This window comes from Mustela nivalis (assembly GCF_964662115.1).
Source record: "Mustela nivalis genome assembly, chromosome: 9".
Classification (NCBI taxonomy): Eukaryota; Metazoa; Chordata; class Mammalia; order Carnivora; family Mustelidae; genus Mustela; species Mustela nivalis.
The window spans coordinates 44,364,641-44,388,770 of record NC_139028.1 but is presented as its reverse complement, the minus strand read 5'-3'; the positions used below and the strand labels follow the sequence as shown (position 1 = coordinate 44,388,770).

Here is a 24,130-nt window from a genome sequence, read left to right as displayed (position 1 = left end):
CAAAGTTTTATCTTTACCCTTATCAAGCTCAGTATCTATTACAAATGAGGGATCCTATGTCTGAGTCTCTGTAAATGGTTCAATTTCTGGTCCTAATTTTTCTACCCAAGTGACACCCTCCAATCATGGTTCAGGCTTAGGAAAACTTCATTTCCCAGCTGCAGAGAGATGCTCCCACTTCCCACAAACATATCCTCCAAGACAACGAACAAACAAACAAACTCCTATTTCCAAAAGTTTTATTTCATGTATCATTCGATATTAAACTTTCCTAGGCTCTGCATCTCACGTTTGTCAGTTTGCAAACTCTTATTAAGAAGAAACACGGCAGTTGAGGATCCAGAATATAGGTTAAATGCCACATGCTTCCTAGCCATGCTTAAGGGGTGGTTTTGGGCCAAGAGAAAAAGAAAGGAGCACTTGCAGAAGTGAAGGATACACCACGTGTCCTCAGACACACACTCAGAGAGCAGAGAGGTTGATGACTCTCTTTCGTACAAACATGTGGGCCAAAATAGAATGCCCTTCATCCTCCATCACACTCTTAAAAAGACATGGTGAAGATACCACACATTAGCTGACCTTAAATTAATGTCAAAGAAATGAGAGGAAGTTAACACACAAAAAAATATAATTCACAAAAGAAAATATGCAACGTTTTATAAGCTGTATACATTTCAACAAAAAAGTTGGGGACACAGATTTAGTTATTTCGATTTTTGAAAATATTTATTACAAGATTCCCTTTCCCATATTAAAAGGAAAACATAGGACTGGAGATATTCCGAGGAAACTAGGTTAAACCAATTCCCAAGTCCTCATCAAATAAGGTATCAATAAAGGACAGGTTATTTTGGAACTTAAAATTAAGGAAGCTTATACACAATTTAGATGGGGAAAGAGAAAAACAAAAGAAAAAGTGAGAATGATCATTTACATTTTACAGTCTTTAATTAAGCACATAAAACTGTACTATTTAATATATTTCTCCATGAACTTTTTGTGAAATTCAGATCGCAGCGTATCATTTACAAATCTTTTGTCTTTCTTCTGATCATCTACACCTTTTGCACAGTTCTTGAAAACAACATCATCATCCCACCTAAAGGGAAGAAAAAACAGAAGGCTTACATTTCTGATTCAGGAGATAAGAACAAGTGAATTGCAAAGTCTAGTCATTACCCAGAACGATCGATGCTCAACATGTACTTTATCTGCTGCAGCAATTACACCCGAAAGAACAAAGTCATCCTTAATAGGTTGTAGCCGTGCTTTATTACAGCAGGAAGGGCAATTCTTATTTAGAACATAGAAACACTCTTATTACTTCTCCTGTATAAGGAACTTTGAGTCAAGAATAGGAATTCATAGGCTTAATTACATCAATATTTAACGTTTTCAGGTCTAAAACAAAGAGGCAACAGCCCGATTAGCATAGATACTTCTAAATGATAACTGACCACGTTACTATAGTTTAGATTGCATGGTTTTAAGGCTTTTTTTTTTTTTTAAAGATTTTATTTATTTATTTGACAGAAATCACAAGTAGACGGAGAGGCAGGCAGAGAGAGAGAGAGAGGGAAGCAGGCTCCCTGCTGAGCAGAGAGTCCAATGTGGGACTCGATCCCAGGACCCTGAGATCATGACCTGAGCTGAAGGCAGTGGCTTAACCCACTGAGCCATCCAGGTGCCCTGGTTTTAAGGCTTTTATACTCTCTCATCAGTTGCCATTTAGTAATCATCCACTGTAGTATTTACATTCTATGGCAACAAAGGAGAAGAAAGTACTGGGGTATAATCATTACGGTTCATAGTCTGACCCAGATCTCCGTTTCAGTCTAGAGGAAAGACTGCACTGGGTGACCCCTCACAGGAGTGACAGAGTATAAGGAAGCATAGCTTTCTTCTTTTTAAAGATAATTTATTTATTTGACAGAGAGAGAGAGAGAGAGAGAAAGATCACAAGTAGGCAGAGAGGCAGGCAGAGAGAGAGGGAGAAGCAGGATCCCCGCTGAGCAGTGAGCCTGATTCGGGGCTTGATCGCAGGACCCTGAGATCATGACCTGAACCGAGGGCAGAGACTTAACCCACTGAGCCACCCAGGCACGCCCACAGCTTTCTTCTTTATGATGGAGCTGGCTGTGTATTTTTACTACATTAGTCACGAGTATACTATATGCGGAGTCCTCTGTGTCTGTCTAGTGCGTCTCTGAATGTGAAGGGTGATCTTGGGGACTCATCAAACGTACATCTAAATGTAAGCTTCGGAGAGCCAAAGGTTCAATGCACTGCTCTACCCCTAGTGCTTAAGAACAGTACCTGGTACACAGCTGTTATAAATATCTACCAAAAATAAGTACATTTTCCTTCATTCTCCTTCTTCATTATTCCCGTTATCTGATGGAGAAGAGTATCAGCGAAAAGGGGACTTTCAGAGGCCTTACATACTATAGTTTAGTATGAAACGCACAGTCTGCAATATATACCCAACTCGTTAGTGTAAAGTACCTTCTTTTAACTTTGAAGTTGGCCTGAGGCTGGGATGGGCCAGTGAGATTAAGGAGAGGGTTTCCACTCAAAATGTTTTCCATACGTATTCTTTCTTCTTCAGCTTTCTGTTCTTGTTCCTGTCAATGACAGAGGAGGACTCATTTACTTACATTAATTCTGGGGTCAATCTTCGTACATAACCCTTGTGGTTTTTTTTGTTTGTTTGTTTTTTTAAGATTTTATTTATTTGAGAGAGAGACAGTGAGAGAGAGCATGAGTGAGGAGAAGGTCAGAGGGAGAAGCAGACTCCCCGTGGAGCTGGGAGCCTAATGCGGGACTCTATCCTGTGTCCCCATAACCCTTGTTTTAAAAGACTGAGGATTTTATGGGACGTCTGGGTGGCTCAGTTGGTTAAGCAGCTGCCTTCAGCTCAGGTCATGATCCCAGCGTCCTGGGATCGAGTCCCACATCGGGCTCCTTGCTCCGCAGGGAGCGTGCTTCTCCCTCTGACTCTGCCTTCCACTCTGTCTGCCTGTGCTTGCTCTCGCTCGCTCTCTAACAAATAAATAAATAAAATCTTAAAAAAAAAAAAAAAGACTGAGGATTTTATGAGGGAGAGAGAATGAGCATCAAGGTAGGAGTTTGTTTGTTTTAAGATATAAGATATACCAAAGAAGTCTCACCTATCAAAATAATTTGTTCTTATTACAAATACTTCATGCTTGTCATCATACATTCATTAGTCTGACTTAGAAATTCTATGAATGCATATTTAAATCTATTTTCTTTCTTAAAGTACATGTAAAATTAATTGCCCATTTTAAGAGTACATCAATAAATATATTCTACTAATGAGACTATATTAAACACCAAAGAAACATTTAGCAAAGCTATTACTTGATTTTTAAAGATGACCTATATAGAACCATGATTAAAAGTAATTTTATCTTGAATTATTAACAATGTAAATTTGAAGCTCCAGGACTAGTGACAATTTATTATTGGCCAAGAAGTAGCTCCTAAGATAAACATAATGTAACATACATTCCATTAACATGCATTTCTACTAACTGACCCTAGACCTATCCATTTTGTTATGATTTGTTGTTACTAACTTTCCATTTTTATGTCATTCATCCTTCATCAGTTACAAGCTTGTCTTTCTTCACTTTTAATTTAGCTTTAAACTCAAATCACCCTCAGCTTCATTCTTAGAAATAAAAAAATGTCTGGAATTCTTAGCCATTAACTGCTAGATCTACCTGTTAATGCTATCTTAAAACAAAAATAAATTCCATTTTATTGTAGTTGAGGAAGGACAAAAATTGACGACTTAATGGATCAAGACAAAAGAGACTTTCAATTTAAAATAACCTAACAGTGGCACCTCAGTGGCTCAGTCAGTTAAGCAGCCAACTCCTGACTTTGGCTCAGGTCATGATCTCAGAGTTGTGAGATCAAGCCCCACATCAGGCTCCACCCTCAGCATGGCGTTTGCTTTGGATTCTCTCCCTCTCCCCCTGACTCTCTCCCTCACCCTGCTCACACTCTCTCTCTGAAATAAATAAATCTTAAAATAAATAAATAAAATGAACCTAAGAAAGTTTTAGACCACTTGGAAAAATAACCCAATTTTCCATATAATTAATGATATTTTAATATCCAAATGTGAATAACAGATTTCATTTATTTTTCTTATTTTTTTCTGAACCCCAGGTAACTCTTCTTCTTCTTCTTTTTTTAAAGATTTAATTATTTATTTATTTGAGTGACAGAGATTACCAGTAGGCAGATAGAGAAAGAGGAGGAAGCAGGCTCCCTGCTGGGCAGACAGCCCGATGCAGGGCTTGATCCCAGGACCCTGGGATCATGACTGAGCCGAAGACAAAGGCTTTAACCCACTGAGCCACCCAGGCGCCCCAACAGATTTCATTTTTAAGAGACCAAATAATTGGGATGGGAGAAGATGCAATACTCAGGGAAATTCCTTTGACGTAACTGTTCAGACCTTAAGCAAACAAAATCAGGAATATCCACTATAGATTAAGAATAGATAGCTTTCTAAAAACTATGTATTTTTAACAATTTATATTGATGTTGAAAGTGAAAAGACATTTCTCTGAGATGCTAGAAAAATAAAAGCTCAAATATACAATGTATCCAACTTATAATAATAACATGTGATGTAATAAAGTTCTGGCCATTTTATATTTGCAATATATTTCCTTTAGAATGCTGGCTGCCTACCACACACAGCCCTGGAAAAAAAGGTGCCAACTCTTTCCATATTCAAGTACCAGGCACATTATGGTTCACAAATATAGGCTAATAATCAGCCTGCAGATCAAATCCAAACCACCCCATTTCTGTTAATTATGTTTTACTGGAACAGACAGTTATACTCCTTCATTTCTATATTGTCTACAGCTATTTCCATGCAACAGCGAGCAGAGCTGATGAGCTGCATGAGAGACAGCACGCTTTGCAAGCCCGACATATCCTGAAATATTTGCCATCTGCGCCTTTACAGAAAGCTTCATAGCCCCTGACATAGGCTGACTGGTTCGAAAATATTTTGTGACACCTCGAGACTTAGCTACCAGAAAAGCAGACGGACAATAGGAATAAAAGCAAAACTGTCTTTCAATCCCTGGAAACACCAACGTGTTTTTGTACAAAGAGAGTAGAGGAATCTTACAAAATTCCAAGACCTTCTGTCTGAAATGCTTATTCTTCCTAAGGGTCAACCAAATGCACTTGAACTGCCTGTCTCTTTATGTATCCAGAACCATTAGGCAAGCCCAAAGAATCAGGAATAGAACAACTGCCCTCTAGTGGTATACAAGTGATATTAGAAAAGTCTTAGAATTCTTTGATTTTTAAAAATTAGATGAAGACAATTAGAAGGTATTATGGAAATTATGCTATCCTATGCCAAACTTTGATGGGAATTATATTTAAAATATCCTTCTTCCAATTTGAATTCCGGCAATCTTCAACTTCCTGAGACTCCTCACATGAACCCGTGTCAGTGGGCTCCCCCTCTTTAAACAGAACAATTCTTGGTTCAAATGAAAACTTAAAAACAGAAGCTCATTAAAAAAAAAGATGAGCTGTTCTGTTTGAAAGTGGACAGACATCTCCATCTGAATGTTTCATAATGTGTCAAATTCAACATGTTCCAAACAGAGCTCATCATCCCTTCTCTCTCCATCTAAACATAGGCATCCTTCTGCCATCCCCCCCATTAGTGAATGTCAGCTGGAAACTAGGGGTCATCTTTGCTGTCACATCTAATCAGTCACTTTATCTGGTCAATTTTACCTCTCTGACAGCTCTATCAGCCGCTATTTACTTCTCTCAATTCTAATTCCTTTTATGCAAAATTACCTTAATTGCATGTGAGGATTGTTGGAACATCTTTCTCAATCAGTTCTCCCAATCCAACCTCCATACTTCTGCCAGAGTAATCTTTCTAAAATGCATATCCAAGTAGATGACTATTAAATTTATTACTCCTATGTTTCTGTATTACTGAAACATTTCCTAATAAAAACAAAGTAATAAAATGCATATCCAGTCTTACCATACTCCTGCTGAAACCAACTAGCTCTTCTTGGCCTTCAAGAGAGAGTCCTAACTTCTTTAGCATGGGCTTATGAACCTCTATTGTTCTGACCTGCTCTTGCTCACCTGTTTCATCTCTTTTTGTTATGACTACGACAAATTCATCTAAAGTTTAAAGGTATGTACTATGGATCCTATGTAATTCTTTTTGAGATAGACATTCTTTTCTTTCATTGTATAAACAGAAATTAATTAGGTAAACTGCCCTAAGTTATAGAAAATCTATTGACAGACGGAACAAAAAAATGCCTGGAAAGAAGGCTGGAAGCAGAAGACAAAGACATAAGATGGCCTCATTATATCCATGGGTTCTTTGCAGACCATGATTATATCGAATCCATCTTTAATTCTTCTGAAACTTAATGGACAACGATTAAACGTCTGTTGAACAAATGAACAAGTGAATGAAAAACAAACTGATGAACAGTATGAAGCATGCCTGAACTATTTGGAAATAATTTCTAACAGAGCCAGGAAAACTAGGATGTTGCAAAAAAAAATAAGACTTCTAGATCTATAGGTGCTCTAGTATCTAGACATGGCAAGGGCAATTTCTAATGTAAGATGTTATTACTTAAATTAAAAAATATTCGTAGTTTAGAATGAAAGAGAAAGTGCAAATAATGTAATATTCTGATTTTTACCTTCCTGGCCTGCTCTTCAGCTCTTTCTTTTTTAATTTTTTCTAGTTCTGCAAGAAGAGCTGCAGTATCATCATCATCACTCTCCTCCTCAAAATCTTCATCTTCGTCTTCCTCCTAAAAAAGTAATGATGACAGCCCATGAGAAAATACATATTATTCCTTATTTTTCCCATAAAAATTACACTCATCACATCTTTGGGGAAAGATTAATCTTCCTATATGGAAATATAAATGCACCTAAATATGATTAAAGTCAACCATCAACCAAAACATAAAATGAAACCATACAAACAAGCTTACAGAATTCTTACTAAAATGTCCCTGAGATGCTAGAGATTGTAACAGCAAAAGTGTAACAAAGTATTCTTCAAATTTACATGGTCAAAGGGGATTTACATATGAAAATATTTCTAAAATCAGACATGGAACACTTTACATTGATACATATAGTACAGACATAGATGGTGTATCATCCTGAGAGTCAAAAAAAACAACTTTTAAGCAAGGAAGTAAGGATAATCAAAAGTACAAAAAGTGGTGCTACCTTCTCAGAATAATTTCAAACAATTATTAAATCCCATTTAAAACTGGGTTCCCTTTAATTACTGAGTTAATTATTTAATTCAATCTGTCAACTCTGGAATTAATTGCTGATACATGTACTTAGATGCATCCAATAAAAGGCCAGTCATGTTTTCCCACTCTCTGTACAAAACTGCAAACTATAGAATTTAATGGTAATTGAAGCACTAATTCTAAAAGAACTTCCACTTAGATCACTTCCCTTCCTAAGCAGAGGGAGCCAGTAAGTTGCACTGAGTTGCACACCTAGAGGGGGGACCTTTGGTATCTAATGTGGAAAGGTCTCTGAGTTCGACTCTTTGGGGTGCTATTACTAATAAGAGACCCTAGAATAAAGAATGCCATCTGGAGGTAGAGAACATGGTCAACTTCCAGGGTTTAGTATGGCGAATTATTTTGGGGAGAAGCTTTTCCTTTAATAGATCACTTTTTAATGTGGTTGTCCAGAGATCAAACTTTCTCTTAAAGTTTAATTACTGTTGTGATGAATAATACTTTTTCTTTAAAAATCAACCATAAAGCTTAGTATTAAAGTCAGGACTACATTTGAATAACAGTAAGTAAAAATAAATACATGCCACTTCTTAAAGTCAAATAATAAAACAAGCATTTCAGAAAACATAATAAATGAATTACTATGTGGAGATCAACAGAGGAAGTAAAACATACATCCGTTAGAGGATCATCTGCATCAAGGTTGGCAGCAGGAATCTGGTCTAATCGAGGTTTCTTTGATACTGAAGAGGAGGTTGTATGTTCTGGGGGAAAACAAGTATCACTTAGCTTACTAAAATAAATATTGTGTTTTTTGTAACATTTTAGGGACCTGTGGGAACAAATAGCTTAGATTATAACCAAGACAACACAGAAAGGAACCACAGTGCCTGACATGTGCCCTTGGTCAACATTTGTTGAATGAATTAATGAAAGTATTGATTTTAATGTGGGAACCATTGCCTCTCTGAGGAAATATAGGAGAAGAGTTTACATATGCTGAAAATATAAAAAAGATACAACTTATGCCTCTAGATGTGTTCCAAAAGCCAGTGACAAATATAGGAGACCCTCTGAGACAGAAAACACAGGGTCTCAACAAGTCTGGTTGCTGTAAACAGTCAAAACCTTTAGAGGTACTTGGGTGGCTCAGTCAGTTAAGCGTCTGCTATTGATTCTGGGTTAGGTCATGATCTCAGGGTCCTGGGATCAAGACCCACAGAGCAGCATCAGGCCTCCCGCTGGGTGTGGGTCTGCTTGAGATTCTCCCTCTGCTCTCTGTCCCTCCCCCTGCTCACATGGGCATACGCGCTCATGCTCTCAAATAAATAAGTCAATCTTAAAAACAAAACAAAACAAAACAAAAAATTTTATGTAAACTGAAACAACAGCTGCCAGCTATCCCCAAATCATCCTGTTCTTTCTACTATAGCAGCACACAGAGATGGAACTGGAATCAACCTTGTTATCACTTCTAATCTAATCAATTAAGAAAGTGTTAACAATATCTTAAAGCAAATAATACTTAAAATTTACACCAACATTTTTTTTATTTTTTAAAGATTTTATTTATTTGACGGAGATCACAAGTAGGCAGAGCCCAATGTGGGACTCAATCCCACGACCCTGAGATCGTGACCTGAGTCTAAGGCAGAGGCCTGAGCCACCCAGGCGCCCCTACACCAACATTTTAAAGCAAGCAAACAAAAATTGTAATCAGTTCCAATTAGTAAATAAAAAAAAACTGTTTTCAACATAATTTCCTGAGACAAATGTGTGGGGGCAGTGCTGGTACCTCGTGTTGGACGATCTCTATTTTTTTCTCTTGCAGCAGCTCGCTCTCTCTCTTCCAGCTCTCTCCTGAAGTCACGGTTGCGAACCTCTTCAGGGGCATCCTGAGTAGTTTGTCTAAAGTAGAAACAAATAAGCAAAAATGTTACTAAGAAAACACATGGCTGTAGCAATGGAAGACAATTCACAAAAAGCGACTCTGTTCTTTAGTCCCTCAAGTTTCAAGGTACTAAACAAGCCCATTCCCCTAACAGGAAGGTTATAACAGGCATCCTTGTAATGTTTCCAATATTTGAGATAACCCAAACTGGGTCACATTATTTTCCCATAAGGCTGCAGATTAATTCAAAATGTCTTTATTTTTTATTAGTGTATCAGCTCAGGGCTCATTACTGTGACAGTTTTAATCTCATATTGACTAGTGCTGATAGTGCACTGGCCCTCTGAGGTCATTGTTATTGTGCCATATACATATGGAAATTTCCAGTTAACAGGACTGTCTGCATAAGTAATATACAATAATTTTTATAAAGAGCATAATTTTAATGTCAAACACTCTACTGCATTCTACTCCTAAGAAAATAGATAATTTAGGTGAAACACCCCAAACACGCTACAATGTCATGAGCATGTCATTTAATAGATTTAGTCTTGTCTTCTGAACAAGAGAATAAAAAGTCTTCATTACCTATATTTTATCTTTGTATGAGAAGGTAGGTCTCTACTCGAATATTGCTTTGAGAGTTGGCTCAAATCACCTTCTCCTTTTCCTCTCCCACCTCTCGCAGGTTCAAACGTTGGCCTAGCTGCTGTTGTCATCTTTTATGCTTTAAAGGAAAACTGTATCAAGTTATTTCCAAAATGAAAAACCCTCATTTCATAAAGTACTAATAAATATTCATCCTTGTGAAATAATTCCCAAAACTCATTCCCCCAAAATTACTTAAATAATCTCAAACGAAAGTACTGAAGAAAACAAATAACGACGCTCAAGGTACAGAAGGAACACAGCTTCGTAGGCAGCTCTTATCTAATGCAAAACCTTCTCTCATGAAGATCTGAGTTTGTGTTCTGTTCTCCTTCTGTCTCTGTGGCCCTGGGCAAGTGATCAAGATTAAGTTTCTCTGGAAGGGGCAATGTCCCTCACAGGATTATTATGAGAATGGAAATGCCAAAGCCATGTAAAATTTGGTACTGCCACGACTGGGTTTTTGAAAAATTCTCAACCCTACTCCACCAGACGTCTCAAGGTTTGCATTTTATCTAAACCTCATACAAGAGAAAACAGGCTAGTAACTACAAAAACAAAAGTTGTTTTAAAGTCACTGACAAATACTGAGTGTCCTGGAGAAAACTGTGCTAAACTTTAATGACACTTACATGTGCAAAAATTCCCCCCAAACCCTTCGTTCGTCCAATTTTCTTCTATAGCAACCACTATACTATAAATCGGATCTTTTGTAGGTTATAATGCTCAAGACAGGAAACTCACCCCCCAAAGGATTCTGATAAGCAAAACTCAGGGACCTATTCCTTACGTTACTTTGGATCTGGGGCTGCCAGGCCCAGTGCCTAGCAGATGTGGCGACTTAAGTCCCGTTAAGCGCCCAAACGGTGAGCGTGCAGGGACGTTGTGGGAACCCGTTCACTTCTCTGGATTTTTTAAAAAGGGAAAAGGGGGTCTCTATGCAGAGGGAGAAACTGCGTTTCCTGCCGCTGGGGGCGCCGCCGCCCTCCCACACACTCCCGGGTTTTTATCACTCCCGCCTCCCGGGGGCTCGCCTTCGGGCTGTTACCAGAAATTCGCGGACTCTTCACCCAAAGGCCCGACTCGTAAGGGGCTCGGGGGATGGAGGCGTGTGGACGCTGTTTAGCGCCGTCCGCAAAGCTGCCCTCGCGCTCCGCGCTCCGCGACCGGCCGGAGACTCGCTGGGCTCTACCACCGCCCGCTGCTCCGGGGCTTCCACCGCCCGCGCCCGGTTCTCTGTTGCCGACTCCGACCCCAACCTCCCGTCCCCGCCCCACTCGGACGAGAGAATCAATCTGCCACCCTCCTGCCGCTCACGTCGGCCGAGGTCTAAGGCGACAGCCTCCGGAAATCAGACAGACACCATTACGACTCATACCTCCCAGAAGCCTCTGCGTCCAGGGCCAGGAACCAAGACCCGGAAGCAAATCCCAAGCTCTTTCGCCGCACTTCAGAGGCAGAGACGGAGACCAATGGGCAGCAGGCAAAGTGGAAGTCGGCGTGACGACAACAAGGGGCGGGGCCGAAACGGCCCAGGGGGCGGGCATTTGAAATCAGTGCTTTAGAGTAGACCCTAAACATCATTTTATACCTTCAGGAACCAATTACTTAATGTGTCTTCCGTTTTTCCCTTCCCCGACCCCCTCCCAGACTCCTTCATTCCGGTGCTGCGTGGACGGAAAGCCCCGGGTAGCCCACACCGGGTTCCCGGCTAGCGAGCGAGAGCGTAGAGAAGGATTACACCAAACTGTGTAAATCCTACGGCTCCTGCTTCCTCTCTCCTGAGCTAGACCTAACAAGCCTAGAGAGCTGGGCTACGGATAAACTAGTGTTTTCATTTAATTGGATATGAAGAAAGAACTAATATGTACGGGGGCAACCACGATCTTTACAAAGGTACCATTCCTGCAAAAATATTAGTCCTCAAAGCAAAGGTTGTATTCGTATTGTTTGTTAAATTTTCTATTTTTTAAAAAGCCTAAGTTCTAGTGGGAGGGGAGATGTCACTATTTAGAGATTCATTTATTAACCCGATTATGAGCGTTTAGAACGCTGGGCCCAACTGCCAGAAGCACGAGCTGCAGTTATGACAAGATGGCTACTCAAGCGTTAGGTGAACTTTTAATAAGACAAGGAACAGCGGGGAAAGAAATCACCGGTCATCCTTCCTCGCTTTCCCAAAAAGCACTGGGAGCACGGCTCTTGTTTGTTTAGTCCATCTCCTTATCTCATGGTTTTTGACCACAGTAGATGCTCAATAAATATTTATTAAACAAATGAAAATTCAGCTCTTCCAACTTGGTTTCTAATGTAAAGAGCTCATAAAATTGAATTAAAAGCTTTATTTCCAGAACGCTTTGAAACTTATAATTTTTTATTTTTTAAAAGAAAAGTAGAGCCCTTTCCCTTATAAAGTTCAAGAGGAAGATCTTAATTTTGTTAAGGAAGGTATTTCTCCCCAGTTTTATGCATCTCAGTAAAGGACATGACCATGTACGAATTAGTAAACCAAAACCCCAAGGCTCCTAATTAAATTGCTTTTTCTTTACTCTTCACATCTAGTTTATTTGCAAGACTTGCCAATTTTACTCTCATTACCCTAAATTTCATTCCACTGCCACCACCCTAGGTCAGGCCACCAAGAGTTTTCACCTGGATTGCAATTGCTCCCTAACGGATCTTCCTGCTCCCACTTTGGCCCACATACAGTTAATTTTGCATGTAACAATGAGGGGGATCTTTGAAAATTATGAATTAGGGAGTGTTACTCTCCTGAATAACAGCCTACTGCACTTAGAATAAAAGTCAAATTCCTTAATGTGTCCTGAGACCCTATGGGGTCTGGTTCCTGCCTATCTCCCTGACTTCATTTTTATTCAGACACTCTCTTTCGTACTAAACTCTAGCTATAGCCAACAGGGTGTTTCTGTTTCACAAACAAGGATAAGATTTCTTTGCACCAGGTTTTCTCTGTTGCCTGTGCCTCAAGATAACTGGTAACCTTCAAGCCTCAGCTCAAATGTCACCTCATCAGTGAGGCTTTCCCTGACCTCTTCATCCCCCCCCCCCCCCTGACCCCTGACATGCAAATAACCATCATGTGGCCCTGGGTTTTGTTTTGTTGTGTTTTGTTTTTTTGTAGTACTGAACTCTACCAAAATATATTCTGTTTATTGTTTCTCGCCTTGTTTCTTCTCCGAGAGGCAGAACAACAGTCATTTAAGAGAAAGGGATCTATAGCCTGACTTGGTACTGAATTCCAGGTGTGCCTTTTCCTGACTGTTTAACCTTGCCAGGAAGGGAAAATTATTTTCCCTTTTTGTGCCCTCAAGTGTCCATTGCATAAAATTGGGATAATTCTAGTCTTTACCTCTTATTGTTATGATAAAGCTTAAGTGAATGAATACTTGTAAAGTGCTCAAAACAGCCTCAGCAAAGAGTAGTTGCAAAATTAATGTTAGTTATTACTATTATTAATATTATCTTATTATTGTCTATCTTCCTATTCTATTAGAACATAAGTTCCAGGAAAGCAGGAACCTTGTCTCTCTTGTTCACTGGTGTATCCTCTGCATATAGAACAGTGCCTGGCACATAATAGGTGCTGAGTAAGTATTTGTTGAATGAATGAGTGAATGAATGATTGATGCACTCTGAGGAGGAGGAATGAAGTAACAAGGGCAAGCGGGCACACAGTTACAGAAGATACCCCTGATTTTGATGTTCCAACTCCCCTTATTAGCCCCGAATCAGTCATACTGATTCATTTCTCTCTTAGCCCACCACCTAATCTTTGGATCACCATGATTAAATAATGACCCGACATACAACATGATCAGCCCACAAAATGAAAAGCTTTGACTTAAAACAAAACAGTCTGAATGTATTAATTAGAAAATAAACTTAAAAAGCTTTTCCTTAAGTGATTTTAAAGTACTAATAAATGAAACTAAAAGCCTTTGACTTAAATGGTTTGAAAATATTAGCAAAAGAAACTAAAAGATAACCAAAAACTTAAAATTCACCTTATTAGCTATCCTTCCTAGCAAAAATCGTATATAGCCTCCCAAGAATTCTCCTTTGAAACCCATTACCACAGAAATCCAGTTGTGCCCTAAATTCTGCCTGCCAAACCACTGCTCTGCAATGATAGAATTTCCCACATTCCCTTCTTTCTTCAAATCTACGCCCCTCTTCCACCCTCTTTTCCCTTCTCATCCTCTTCCTGAGGCGTAGATGATCTGACTTCTCTGGGAAAATAGAAGTTCTCATGTGCTCTTCAGCAGATCTAGCAAGCTGCCTATGACTGTGCCCATACCCTTAGCTTTCTGTGGGTTAGTAGAGAGAGATGGGGTGACCTAAGCCCTCTCTCTTATGGTCTGGGTCCCAATCCCTCCAACCTTCTTATTAACTGGCATCCTGCTATATTTTCTCTCTCCTGTAATCTATGAATCCATCCCTTCTAGAATGTCTTACCAGGTTTTGGATATGATGTAATATAGCTTAACCTTAAAAACTCCTTCATTTTAATGACAAAGGTAGGATTTTAATTCAGTGTGAAAGGGATGTTTTATATAATAACTATGTTTGCAAAACTGACTATCCTTGTAGCACGATGTAATGTAGGAGTTCCAGCTTCAAAGCTTCCACAGAGGGGTGCCTGGGTGGCTCAGTGGGGTAAAAGCCTTGGCTCAGGTCATGATCCTGGGGTGCTGGGTTCGAGCCCCATGTTGGGCTCTCTGCTCAGCAGGGAGCCTGCTTCCTCCTCTCTTTGTCTGCCTCTCTGCCTACTTGTGATCTCTCTCTGTCAAATAAATAAATAAAATCTTAAAAAAATAATTAAAAAAAAGCTTTTACAGACACTATGTCCTACTGAATTAAATATCCAAAAGGAAAAAAGAAACCTTAAAAATCTAAGAAACTTAAGAACTAGTTGTATAGCCTAGAATTTGTAAAGATCGTTTGAGCAAAGCAAAACACCTAAGAGCTATAAAAGAAGTAATTGTAAAAATTTATCTATACAAAATTTTAATATTTTTGCAGATGTTCAAAACAAAGTCAAAAGATGAACAGGTAAATTTTGTCATGCCTATAATGTATAAAAGGTTACTACTACTGCTACTACTAATACACTAATATAACAAACTAATATACTAATAGAACAAAATACAAATAACCCAATTAAAAAAATGGGCACGGAATATAAACTGGCCATTCAAAGAAATCAATTCCAAAGAAACAATAAGTATAAAATACATGCAACCTCCCTGTGAGGAAAATGAAAGTAAACCAATAATGAATTATCACATTATAGTATCAGATTGGCAATAATTTTTAAAAATTAACAATACAGTTGTACGGGATCGTGAGAAAAGGGGATCTAGTTAGACAACAGGCATTGGCTCCTTATTTCTCTCATAGTAAAAATAAAAGGTGCTCACAGTGACCTGCAAGACTCTCCCCTACCTAACTGATGTCCTCTCTTGCTCATGCCTCTCTAGGCTACATGCCTTCCTGGTGCTATTTGCTCAGAGCTCCTGCCTTAGGGCCCTTGCATTAGCTATTTCTTGGCCAAGAGCCCTCTTACTTGTCTTATTCAGGTCTCTGTTTAAATGAGGTCACCCAACCGTGACAGCCCTATTTAAAGTTGCGACCATCCTCCCCCTTGGTCCCCCAACATCCTGTACTCCTTTTCTTGCTTATTCTGCTATGCTTTTCTTTTTTACATAGCATGTATCATCTTCATGATCCTGTGTAATTTAAGTTATGTGTATTATTTCCTTCTCTACCTATTCCATGTAAAATACAAATTCTACCAGAGCAGAATCTTTGTTTATCCCAGTGATGTAGGCCAAGCATCTAAAATAGTGCCTGACACCAAGAGGTGCCCACAAATTTTTTCCGAATAAGTAAATGGATGGATGAATACATGAGTGAGATGGTGAGTGAATGAGTTTTAAGAAAAAAAAATCACATTTTGATGTAAAAAGTTGTTGCCTTAATCTCTTTTATATTTTAAAGGAGAAAAAAGTAATTTACATTCGGCTAGTCTGAAATCCAGGTTTGACATGAAGATACGCCAAGAAAGATGGTTTCTTTTCAGGAAAGAATCACTAAATGAGAAGTCATATGGCTATCAGGCTATATATGTATTATCAAAATTCTAATTCGGTCAGCCCTACCCTCAGTCCAATCACAACTGTAATTTAACCCAGCCTCCCTCTTCTTTCAATTGAATCATTGTCCCCAATTCCAGTAAACCCTCTCGTTTACAAAGTTACCAACCCACAAGCTGAAAACTTTACTTGAAAATGTTTCCTTGAGGCTTTTAATAAGAAAATGAAGGGGAAAAACCCAGTGGTCACAAGTCAGAAATCACATTTAAAAGTAAACATAAATATATAAGCATAATGGCATTTGTTTAAATTTTTTAGGTAGAAAATGACCAATTTTCTAAGACGAAAGCTAAAACTTTGTTTTGACAAGAATAGGGAAAAAAAGTAGCTTGCTTTACACCAACAAATTCCTGATTTTAAATGAAGGTGCTCTGGGGCCCAGACAGATGACCCAGCTTCAAAATGAAATTTGCTGCTGGTCCAGGCTAGCTTACTATATAATAGTACACTTTAACCACCTTTTACATAATCTGAGCACATGGCTACCTCATTAGTTGGCCAGCCTATAATTATCTAGATAGTTAAAAATGAACATACTAAAAAACAGTTAAAACTAAGCAACTAAAATGGGACATACCAGGCATACCATACAGGCATACCAGGCAAATTCTAAGCAATTCCAACCAAAAACTATGTATTTGAATTATCAAAAGGATTTTTTAAACAGAATGAATTATCAAAAGGATTTTTTAAACAGAATAGCATTAACAAAGACATGAATAGGGCCATCTTTATTGAATCATAAAGAAAAATCCACTAGGAAAATATTACAGTCATGAAAAAGTATGCAACTAACTACATAGTCTGGAAAAATAAAGCAAAAATAAAGAATTAAAAGGAAAAACACAATTACAATGGGAATTTTTTTAAAGGACATTTTTCTCGGATTGATAGGTCAAGCAGACAGATTAACAACATTGATGCATTGTGCGTGTAGATAAATATCCTTATTGCATTTATATATGCATATATATTTGTATATTGCATTTATAGATTTATAGAAAATCCTTTAAAACAAGAAAACACACATCATATTTAATAAACATTGAAGATTTACAAATTTTAATCAAATAGCACCCAAATAAGTTTCAATGAATGCTTATATATATTTCTTAATGATATTTAGTTTTGACAATTTTTGAACTTTATGTAAGTATCCAAAATGTTTATATGAATGAATTGTGTTTATTGTGTAGCTGTAGTAGTCTACATAGAATTTCATTGTGTAAAAATACACAGTATATGTTATTTATTCTAACAGTTATGTTTTCCAGCATGGGTGTTAGAAATAATGCTACTATGAACCTTCTTATGAATGTGCAGAGATGCATGTGTGTACATTTCGTTTGTATATATCCCATTCTTGTTCTTGTTCCATAGTTGCACCACACTTGATACTATCCAGCTTTCCACTCACCTGGTAGGTGATAGTAATCTCTTATTGAGGTCTGAATTTGCATTTTCTTGATTACCAATCACTTTACACATGTTTAATGTCCATTTGGATTTCTTTTGTGATGTATCTCTTTAAATCTTTTTTCTGTTGGTTCCTCTGAGCTCTTAATACCTTAGGCGTCAGTTCTGTCACTTATTTGTGCTACATGTGTATTTTCCATTTCTTGGCTCCTCATTTTGGTATATTTCGACATATAAAAAGTCTTTAATATTTGGGTATTTTGACTGATTGGTCTTTTCCTTTCTATTTAGTGCATGGTATTGAGAAATCTTCCCTACTTTACAGTTATATAGATATTCTTGGATATTATTTTCTGAAAGTCTTATAGTTATAGCCTACACAGTCCCACTAGGAATTCATTTTTGTGCATAGTGTGACAGAGGGGGCTTGAAATCTGGTAAAGCAAGTCTTCTAGTCTTGTCTCTCTTTTATGATTCCTGGCCCTTTGTGCCTCAATATAAAGTGTGTATGTTCTACAAAAATACTTTTGGGATTTTGATTAGAATAACATTGAATCTATTGATCAATATAAGAAGAACTGACAATTCAACAATATTGAATCTTTAAATCTTTTAATAGGTTATGGCTTTTGATTCACTGAAGTCTACTTTAATTGCCTCTAAGTAATTTGTGTTACTATCTTTACAGAAGACTTGCAAAATTTTGTTAGCTTTAGCCTCAGCCGCTAAATTTTTAATACTATTGTAAATGGCCTTGTTCTTAAATTTTTTTTTTAAGATTTTATTTATTTATTTGTCAGAGAGAGAGGGAGAGAGAGCGAGTACAGGCGGACAGAATGGTAGGCAGAGGGAGAAGCAGGCTCCCTGCTGAGCAAGGAGCCCGATGCGGGACTCCCAGGACGCTGGGATCATGACCTGAGCCGAAGGCAGCTGCTTAACCAACTGAGCCACCCAGGCGTCCCCTTGTTCTTAAATTTTGCTGTCTAATTGGTGCTGGTTTATATAAATTGTTTTTTATGTATTGCTATTTTAAATTCAGAGAACTTTCCAAACCCTCTTATTAATTAAAATAGCTTATTTATAGGTCTTTTGGATTTTTCACATATGCAGTGATATCTGGGAATAATGACAACTTTGTTTCTTCCTTTCCAATCTTTCCCCTCCCCCTCTTTTTTTTCTTTGATGTCTTTTGTTGGATAGGACATCCAGGGCAAGGTTGAATAAAGAAATCACAGGCATCCTTGTCTTTTTCCTGATCAGAAAGGAAAAACTTTTAACTTTTCCTTCTTAAGTATGATGTTTCATGAAGGCTTAGGGTAGATGCATTTTTTCAATAAAATTTCCCTAAAATTTTTAGTTTGCTAAATGGATGGTGAGTTTTATCACTTTTCTACATCTAGTGAGGTTCTCTTTTAGCCTGTTAGTGTGTTACATATTAATTTGTTTTTTGTTTAACCGTCAACCTTTCATTCTTGAAATAAACCCATCTTGATCATGATAAATTTATTGCAGGAATCAATTTACTCAAATTCTCTTTAGGACTTTTGTATCTATGTTCATAAGTGAGATTAGCCCATTATGTTCCCTTCTCATAGTGTCCTCGTTGGAGACTTATATCATAAAATTTGTAACATAGGGGCGCCTGGGTGGCTCAGTGGGTTAAGCCACTGCCTTCAGCTCAGGTCATGATCTCAGGGTCCTGGGATTGAGTCCTGCATCGGGCTCTCTGCTCATCGGGGAGCCTGCTTTCCTCTCTCTCTCTCTCTCTGCCTGCCTCTCTGTCTATTTGTGATCTCTCTCTGTCAAATAAATAAATAAAATATTTAAAAAATTGTAACATAAAATGTGTTGGAAATTTGTCTCTTTGGGGAAATTTGTTTAAGGTTGGTGTTATTTCTTCTTTGAATGTTTGGTAGAATTTGCTGATTAGGTCATCTGGGCTTCGAATTTTCTTTGTGAAGAGAGTTATAGATGTACTTAGTGTTCTAGTTCTTCTTGTGTCCATTTTATTATTATGTTTTTCTAAGAATTTGTTTCATCTGAATTTTAAAATGTATTGATTGGGTTAAAGTTGTTTGTACTACCTTTTTTTCTTTTCTTTTCTTTTTAAATGTCTGCCATTGTTATAGTGATGATCTTTTTATCTTTAGTGATATTGGTTATTTGTGCCTTCTATTTTTGGTCTTTGCTGTTTTAACCAGAGGTGAGGTGCCTGGGGTGGCTCAGATGGTTAAGCATCTGACTTCAGCTCAGGTCATGATCCCAGGGACTTGGGATCGAGTCCCGCATCGGGCTCCTGGCTCAGTGGGGAGTCTGCTTCTCCCTCTCTCTCTCCCCCTTTTTATGCTCTCTCTCACTCTCTGTCTCAAATAAATGAATAAAATATTAAAAAAAAAAAACTCTTTTCACCAGAGGTTTGTTGATTCTATTCAGCTTTTCAAAAAAACCAACTTTTGGTTTTGTTCATTCTATTTTATATTGGTTTTATATTTCATCAATTTCTGGTTGTATTTTTATTATTTTCTTCTTATACCTTTTTTTTTTTTTTTGCTTTTTTCCCAACTTCCTGAGATGGAATTTTTCAGACTTCTTTTGTTTCCTTTCTTAGATATTTATTTAAGTCTATAAATCTTACTTTTAATACCTTTTACCAATATTCCACAAGAAATGCAGAATACCCATAAAGTAGTTCCTAATTTCATCTTTATTTTTTCTGATTAAAGGTTTGTATAGAAATTTATTTTTAATTTGATAAAATTGACTGTTTTCTACATGTCTTTTTAGTATTAATTTTTAACTTTATTGTTTCTAATTATGTCCTGCCTGCTTTTAGCCCTTTGACATTTGTTAAAACTTGTTTTATTGCCACAGTTTTATGGTCAATTTTGTAAAGTTTCCATAGTGCTTGAAAAAAAATTACATTTTGTGGTTTGGGAGTATAAAGTTTGAAAAATGCCAATTAGGTCAATTTTTAGATTGCATTGTTCAAATATTCTATATTGTTCTATATTCTATACAATGTTACATTGTTCAAATATTCAAATATTTGGTCAGTTAGTAGAGTCCTGGTTTATGTGTATCTTTCTTGGGTCCCTGTCACTCTCAAAAGTGTGTCAGATTAGGTGATAAATGATATGATGTAATTTAAAATTAAGAACCACTCTTAATAAAATCTGAAATAAATGTAGAATTTCTACTAAATCAGTAAACATTCACTATTTTACTAGAGATCATATCTAATTATGTAAGACTTCCATTCCTGTCCAGCTTAAAAAAAAAAAAAAAGGAAAGAAAGAAGAAAAAAGCAAAAAGCTATGACTACTGGAAAAGAAGAGAAATAATTTTTGTGGGGTATTTTTTTTTCCATAAAATATCACCATCTGTGTGGAAATACAGAACACTCTAGAGTCAGTGGTCAGTCTAGTATAACTAATAGGAAAAAGAGGTAAAAGTGAAACAATATATAGTTAAAAAATAATGAAAATTAACAGAAAAAAGTGTCATCACAATACACTCAAACAGATACATTATCTTTATGGATAAAATTCTGAAACTCTTTTGAAATATGTACAAGATCTGAGTAAATTGAGAAATATCAGTTAATGAATGGGAATTCTCAGTATGGGAGTTATGTGTACCTCAGATTTTTCTCTAACTCATAAAATTTCAATTCAAATCAATAGGATTTTTGGAGAAACTGAAAAATGTGTCCTAAAATTAATGCTGAAATTTAACTCTACTAATCTACCCAAATTAATTCTGGAAAATTACATAGGGACTTGCCTTACCAATTATCAGTAGTAATTGTAAAGCTATTATAATTGAAATGGTGTAGGCTCAGCACAGAAATGGGCCACTCGGTGGACTTGAATGGAAAGTTTAGAAAGAGATCCATGCTTATATTGGAACTTGGAATATGAGAGTGGAGGATTCCAACTCAGTGGGGGAAAATGGTGGTAGACAATTAGATTTCTTTAAAAAACAAAAGCAAAAATAACAATATATATCCCTACCTCCCAACTGCAGTGACACAACATTTTAAATGAATGAAACAGATAAAGATGAAATACAAAGAAAACAAAAGAAAATTTTATCTTTGTGACTCCAAGAAACAGTGGGTTACTTAAACAGGGCATAAATAAACAAATCATAGTGGAAAAGATTAACAAGTGTTATTAAGTTTGATTTTTCAAAATAACTAAAAAACTGCCATAAGCAAATTTAAATAGAGATGGTAGGATGAGGTAGGATACTTACACCAATACAGTAGACATAGCATTGATATCACTTTTAAAGACATTTAAAGAATTCTTACAGGAATTCTTACAAAATCAGTAGAAAAACAAAACTAACTGAAAAAAATGAGCAAAGGATGTAACTGGTACTTCATAAAACTGAAACCCACAGAAGGTCAATAATCAATGAAAAAGCATGTCACCTCATCAGGAAACAAGCCCACACAATAAAATAAAAGGGGACATGTTATTTTGCTAATCAGATAGTTAACCAAAGCTTTGACATTATCAAGTGCATCTGGGGGTATGGAGAAATTCTCTTAGTCTGCTAATGCATGTGTTAATTATGAAAATCACTAGGTAAAGCAATTTGATCATGCCTAATAAAATACAAAATATACTTTCTGTATCGCCTAAAAGTATGTGCCCTAGATAAATTTTCACATACAATTTTTAAGAACACATGTAAAAGGTTTTTAATGCAGCATTGTTTATAATAAAAAAAGTGGAAGTAATCCAAATACCCACTAATAGAGAAATGCGTTAAATATTTTCTTATGACAGACTATATACACACACATATATATATTTGTATATATGAATTGAAATAATGTGGAATTTAAAAATTGAAAAAATAGCATATTTGTAATGAAATCATTTATATAATATAACAGATACACAAAACAATACTTCATATTCTTAGTTGATACACAACACATATACACATACAAGTGAAAAGATATCTACCAATCAGAAATGCACCAAATTCATAATTGTTGTTGTTTATGGGGCTGGAGAGGAAAAGCAGATTAGGATTTGGGGTTTACATCATCTGAAACATTTATTTCTTCTATTTAAAAATACTTGAAGCAGGAATAAGATTCTTCAGGATGTCTGTTCTCACTACTTCTATTCGACATACACTGAAGATTCTAATCTAGGGCATTTAGGCAAGAAAAAAAGGCATCAAAGTTGGAAAGGAAGAAATAAAATTATCTTTATTGACAGATGGCATGATTTTGTATAGAGAAAATCTTAAGGAACCACTAAAGGACTACTAGAATGAGTAAGTTCAGCAAGATTTCAGGATGCAAGACCATTATATAGAAATCAGTTGATTTCTGTACACTAGCAATGAGCAATCTGAATTGAAAATGAAATTAAGAAAACAATTCTATTTGCATCAAAAGAATAAAATGCTTAGGAGTAAATTTAACAAAAGTGCAAGATTTCTACGTTGGAAACTACCAAACATTAAATTAAAGAAGTGCTAAATAAATGGAAAGATACTCCATATTGATGGATCAGAAGACTTAATTTTGTTAAGATGGCAGTACATTCCAGATTGATCTATGAGTTCTGTACAATCCTATTATAATTCCTTCTGTGCCCCCCCCAACCGTGGAAACTAAAAGTTGATATATAAACACAATGACTTGGAGTCGCCAAAACAATCTTGAAAAGGAACAAAAAATTTGGAGGACTCACACTTCCTGATTTTAAAACTTACTATAAAGCTGCTATAATTAAGACATTGGTATGTGTGTGTGTGCGCGCATGCACGTGTGTATACATACGTACATGTATGTATGTATATATGTATGTATACATACATGTATGTGTGTATACACACGTGCATGCGCACACACACACAATTAAATGGAATGAAATTGAGACCCCCAAATAAACCTTCACGTATATGGCCAGTTGATTTCAACAAAGGTTTCAAGACAATTCAACAGTGAAAGAGTAGTTTTTTCAACAAATGTTGCTGGAACAATGGATATCCACATACAGAAGAATGAGTTTGGATCCCGACCTCATGCCATATACAAAAATTAAGTCAAAATTTATCAGAGACCTAAATGTAAGCAAAAACTATAAAAGTCTTAGAAGAAAACAGGACTATATCTATATGACCTTGGGCTAGGCAAAAGCACAAGCAATAAGTTGTACTTCATCAAAATTCAAAACTTGTCCACTTCAAAAGACATAAGAAAGAGAAATGATAACCCGCAGACCGGAAGAAAATATTTGCAAATGATATATTCAACAGGGACTTAGAACCAAGACATAAAAAGACCTCTTACAACTCCATAATAAGACAACTCAAAAAATGTGCAAAGAATTTGAATAAAAATTTCTTCAGTTAAGATACATGAATGGCAATGAACATAGGAAAAAATGCTCAGCATCAAATTAGTCAATAAGGAAAGACAAATCAAAACTTCAAGATACTTCATACGAACTAGAAGTACTATTTTAAAAAAGACAATAACAAGTATTGGTGAGAATGTTAAGACAAGGACGCTCATATATTGCTGGTGGAAATTTAAAATGTTGCAGGCCCTTCAGAAAAACAGTGTAGCGGTTTCTCAAAACATTAAACCATAGGTGTTACAATGTGATCCAGCAATTCCACTCCCA

General features: G+C 36.7%; 1 protein-coding gene across 4 annotated transcripts; it reads right to left on the bottom strand.

Annotated features, from left to right (window-relative positions):
• Nucleotides 1-222: 222 nt before the first annotated feature.
• On the bottom strand, nucleotides 223-11,340 carry CWC15 (CWC15 spliceosome associated protein homolog). Of its 4 annotated transcripts, none has more exons than XM_082684391.1 (7): nucleotides 11,255-11,340; nucleotides 9,817-9,955; nucleotides 9,133-9,245; nucleotides 8,013-8,101; nucleotides 6,762-6,875; nucleotides 2,509-2,627; nucleotides 223-1,102 (listed from the first exon to the last, which is right to left on the bottom strand). In XM_082684391.1, exons 2-7 carry the CDS (start codon nucleotides 9,945-9,947, stop codon nucleotides 973-975), a joined length of 696 nt encoding a protein of 231 aa, XP_082540517.1. In that variant the 5' UTR covers nucleotides 9,948-9,955; nucleotides 11,255-11,340; the 3' UTR covers nucleotides 223-972. The 4 variants fall into 4 exon arrangements, with proteins under 4 accessions (XP_082540517.1, XP_082540515.1, XP_082540518.1 ...); XM_082684389.1 differs by having other exon boundaries at nucleotides 10,925-11,301; XM_082684392.1 differs by having other exon boundaries at nucleotides 11,194-11,276.
• Nucleotides 11,341-24,130: the final 12,790 nt, after the last annotated feature.

Excerpts from the sequence above, each read along its gene's own strand:
- CWC15 (XM_082684391.1), bottom strand. The coding sequence starts at position 9,947 with ATGACAACAGCAGCTAGGCCAACGTTTGAACCTGCGAGAGGTGGGAGA. Across the intron at positions 8,102-9,132 it reads TAGAGATCGTCCAACACGAG|AACATACAACCTCCTCTTCA; the intron begins GTACCAGCACTG and ends GTTTTCCCCCAG. Across the intron at positions 2,628-6,761 it reads CTGAAGAGCAGGCCAGGAAG|GAACAAGAACAGAAAGCTGA; the intron begins GTAAAAATCAGA and ends TGTCATTGACAG.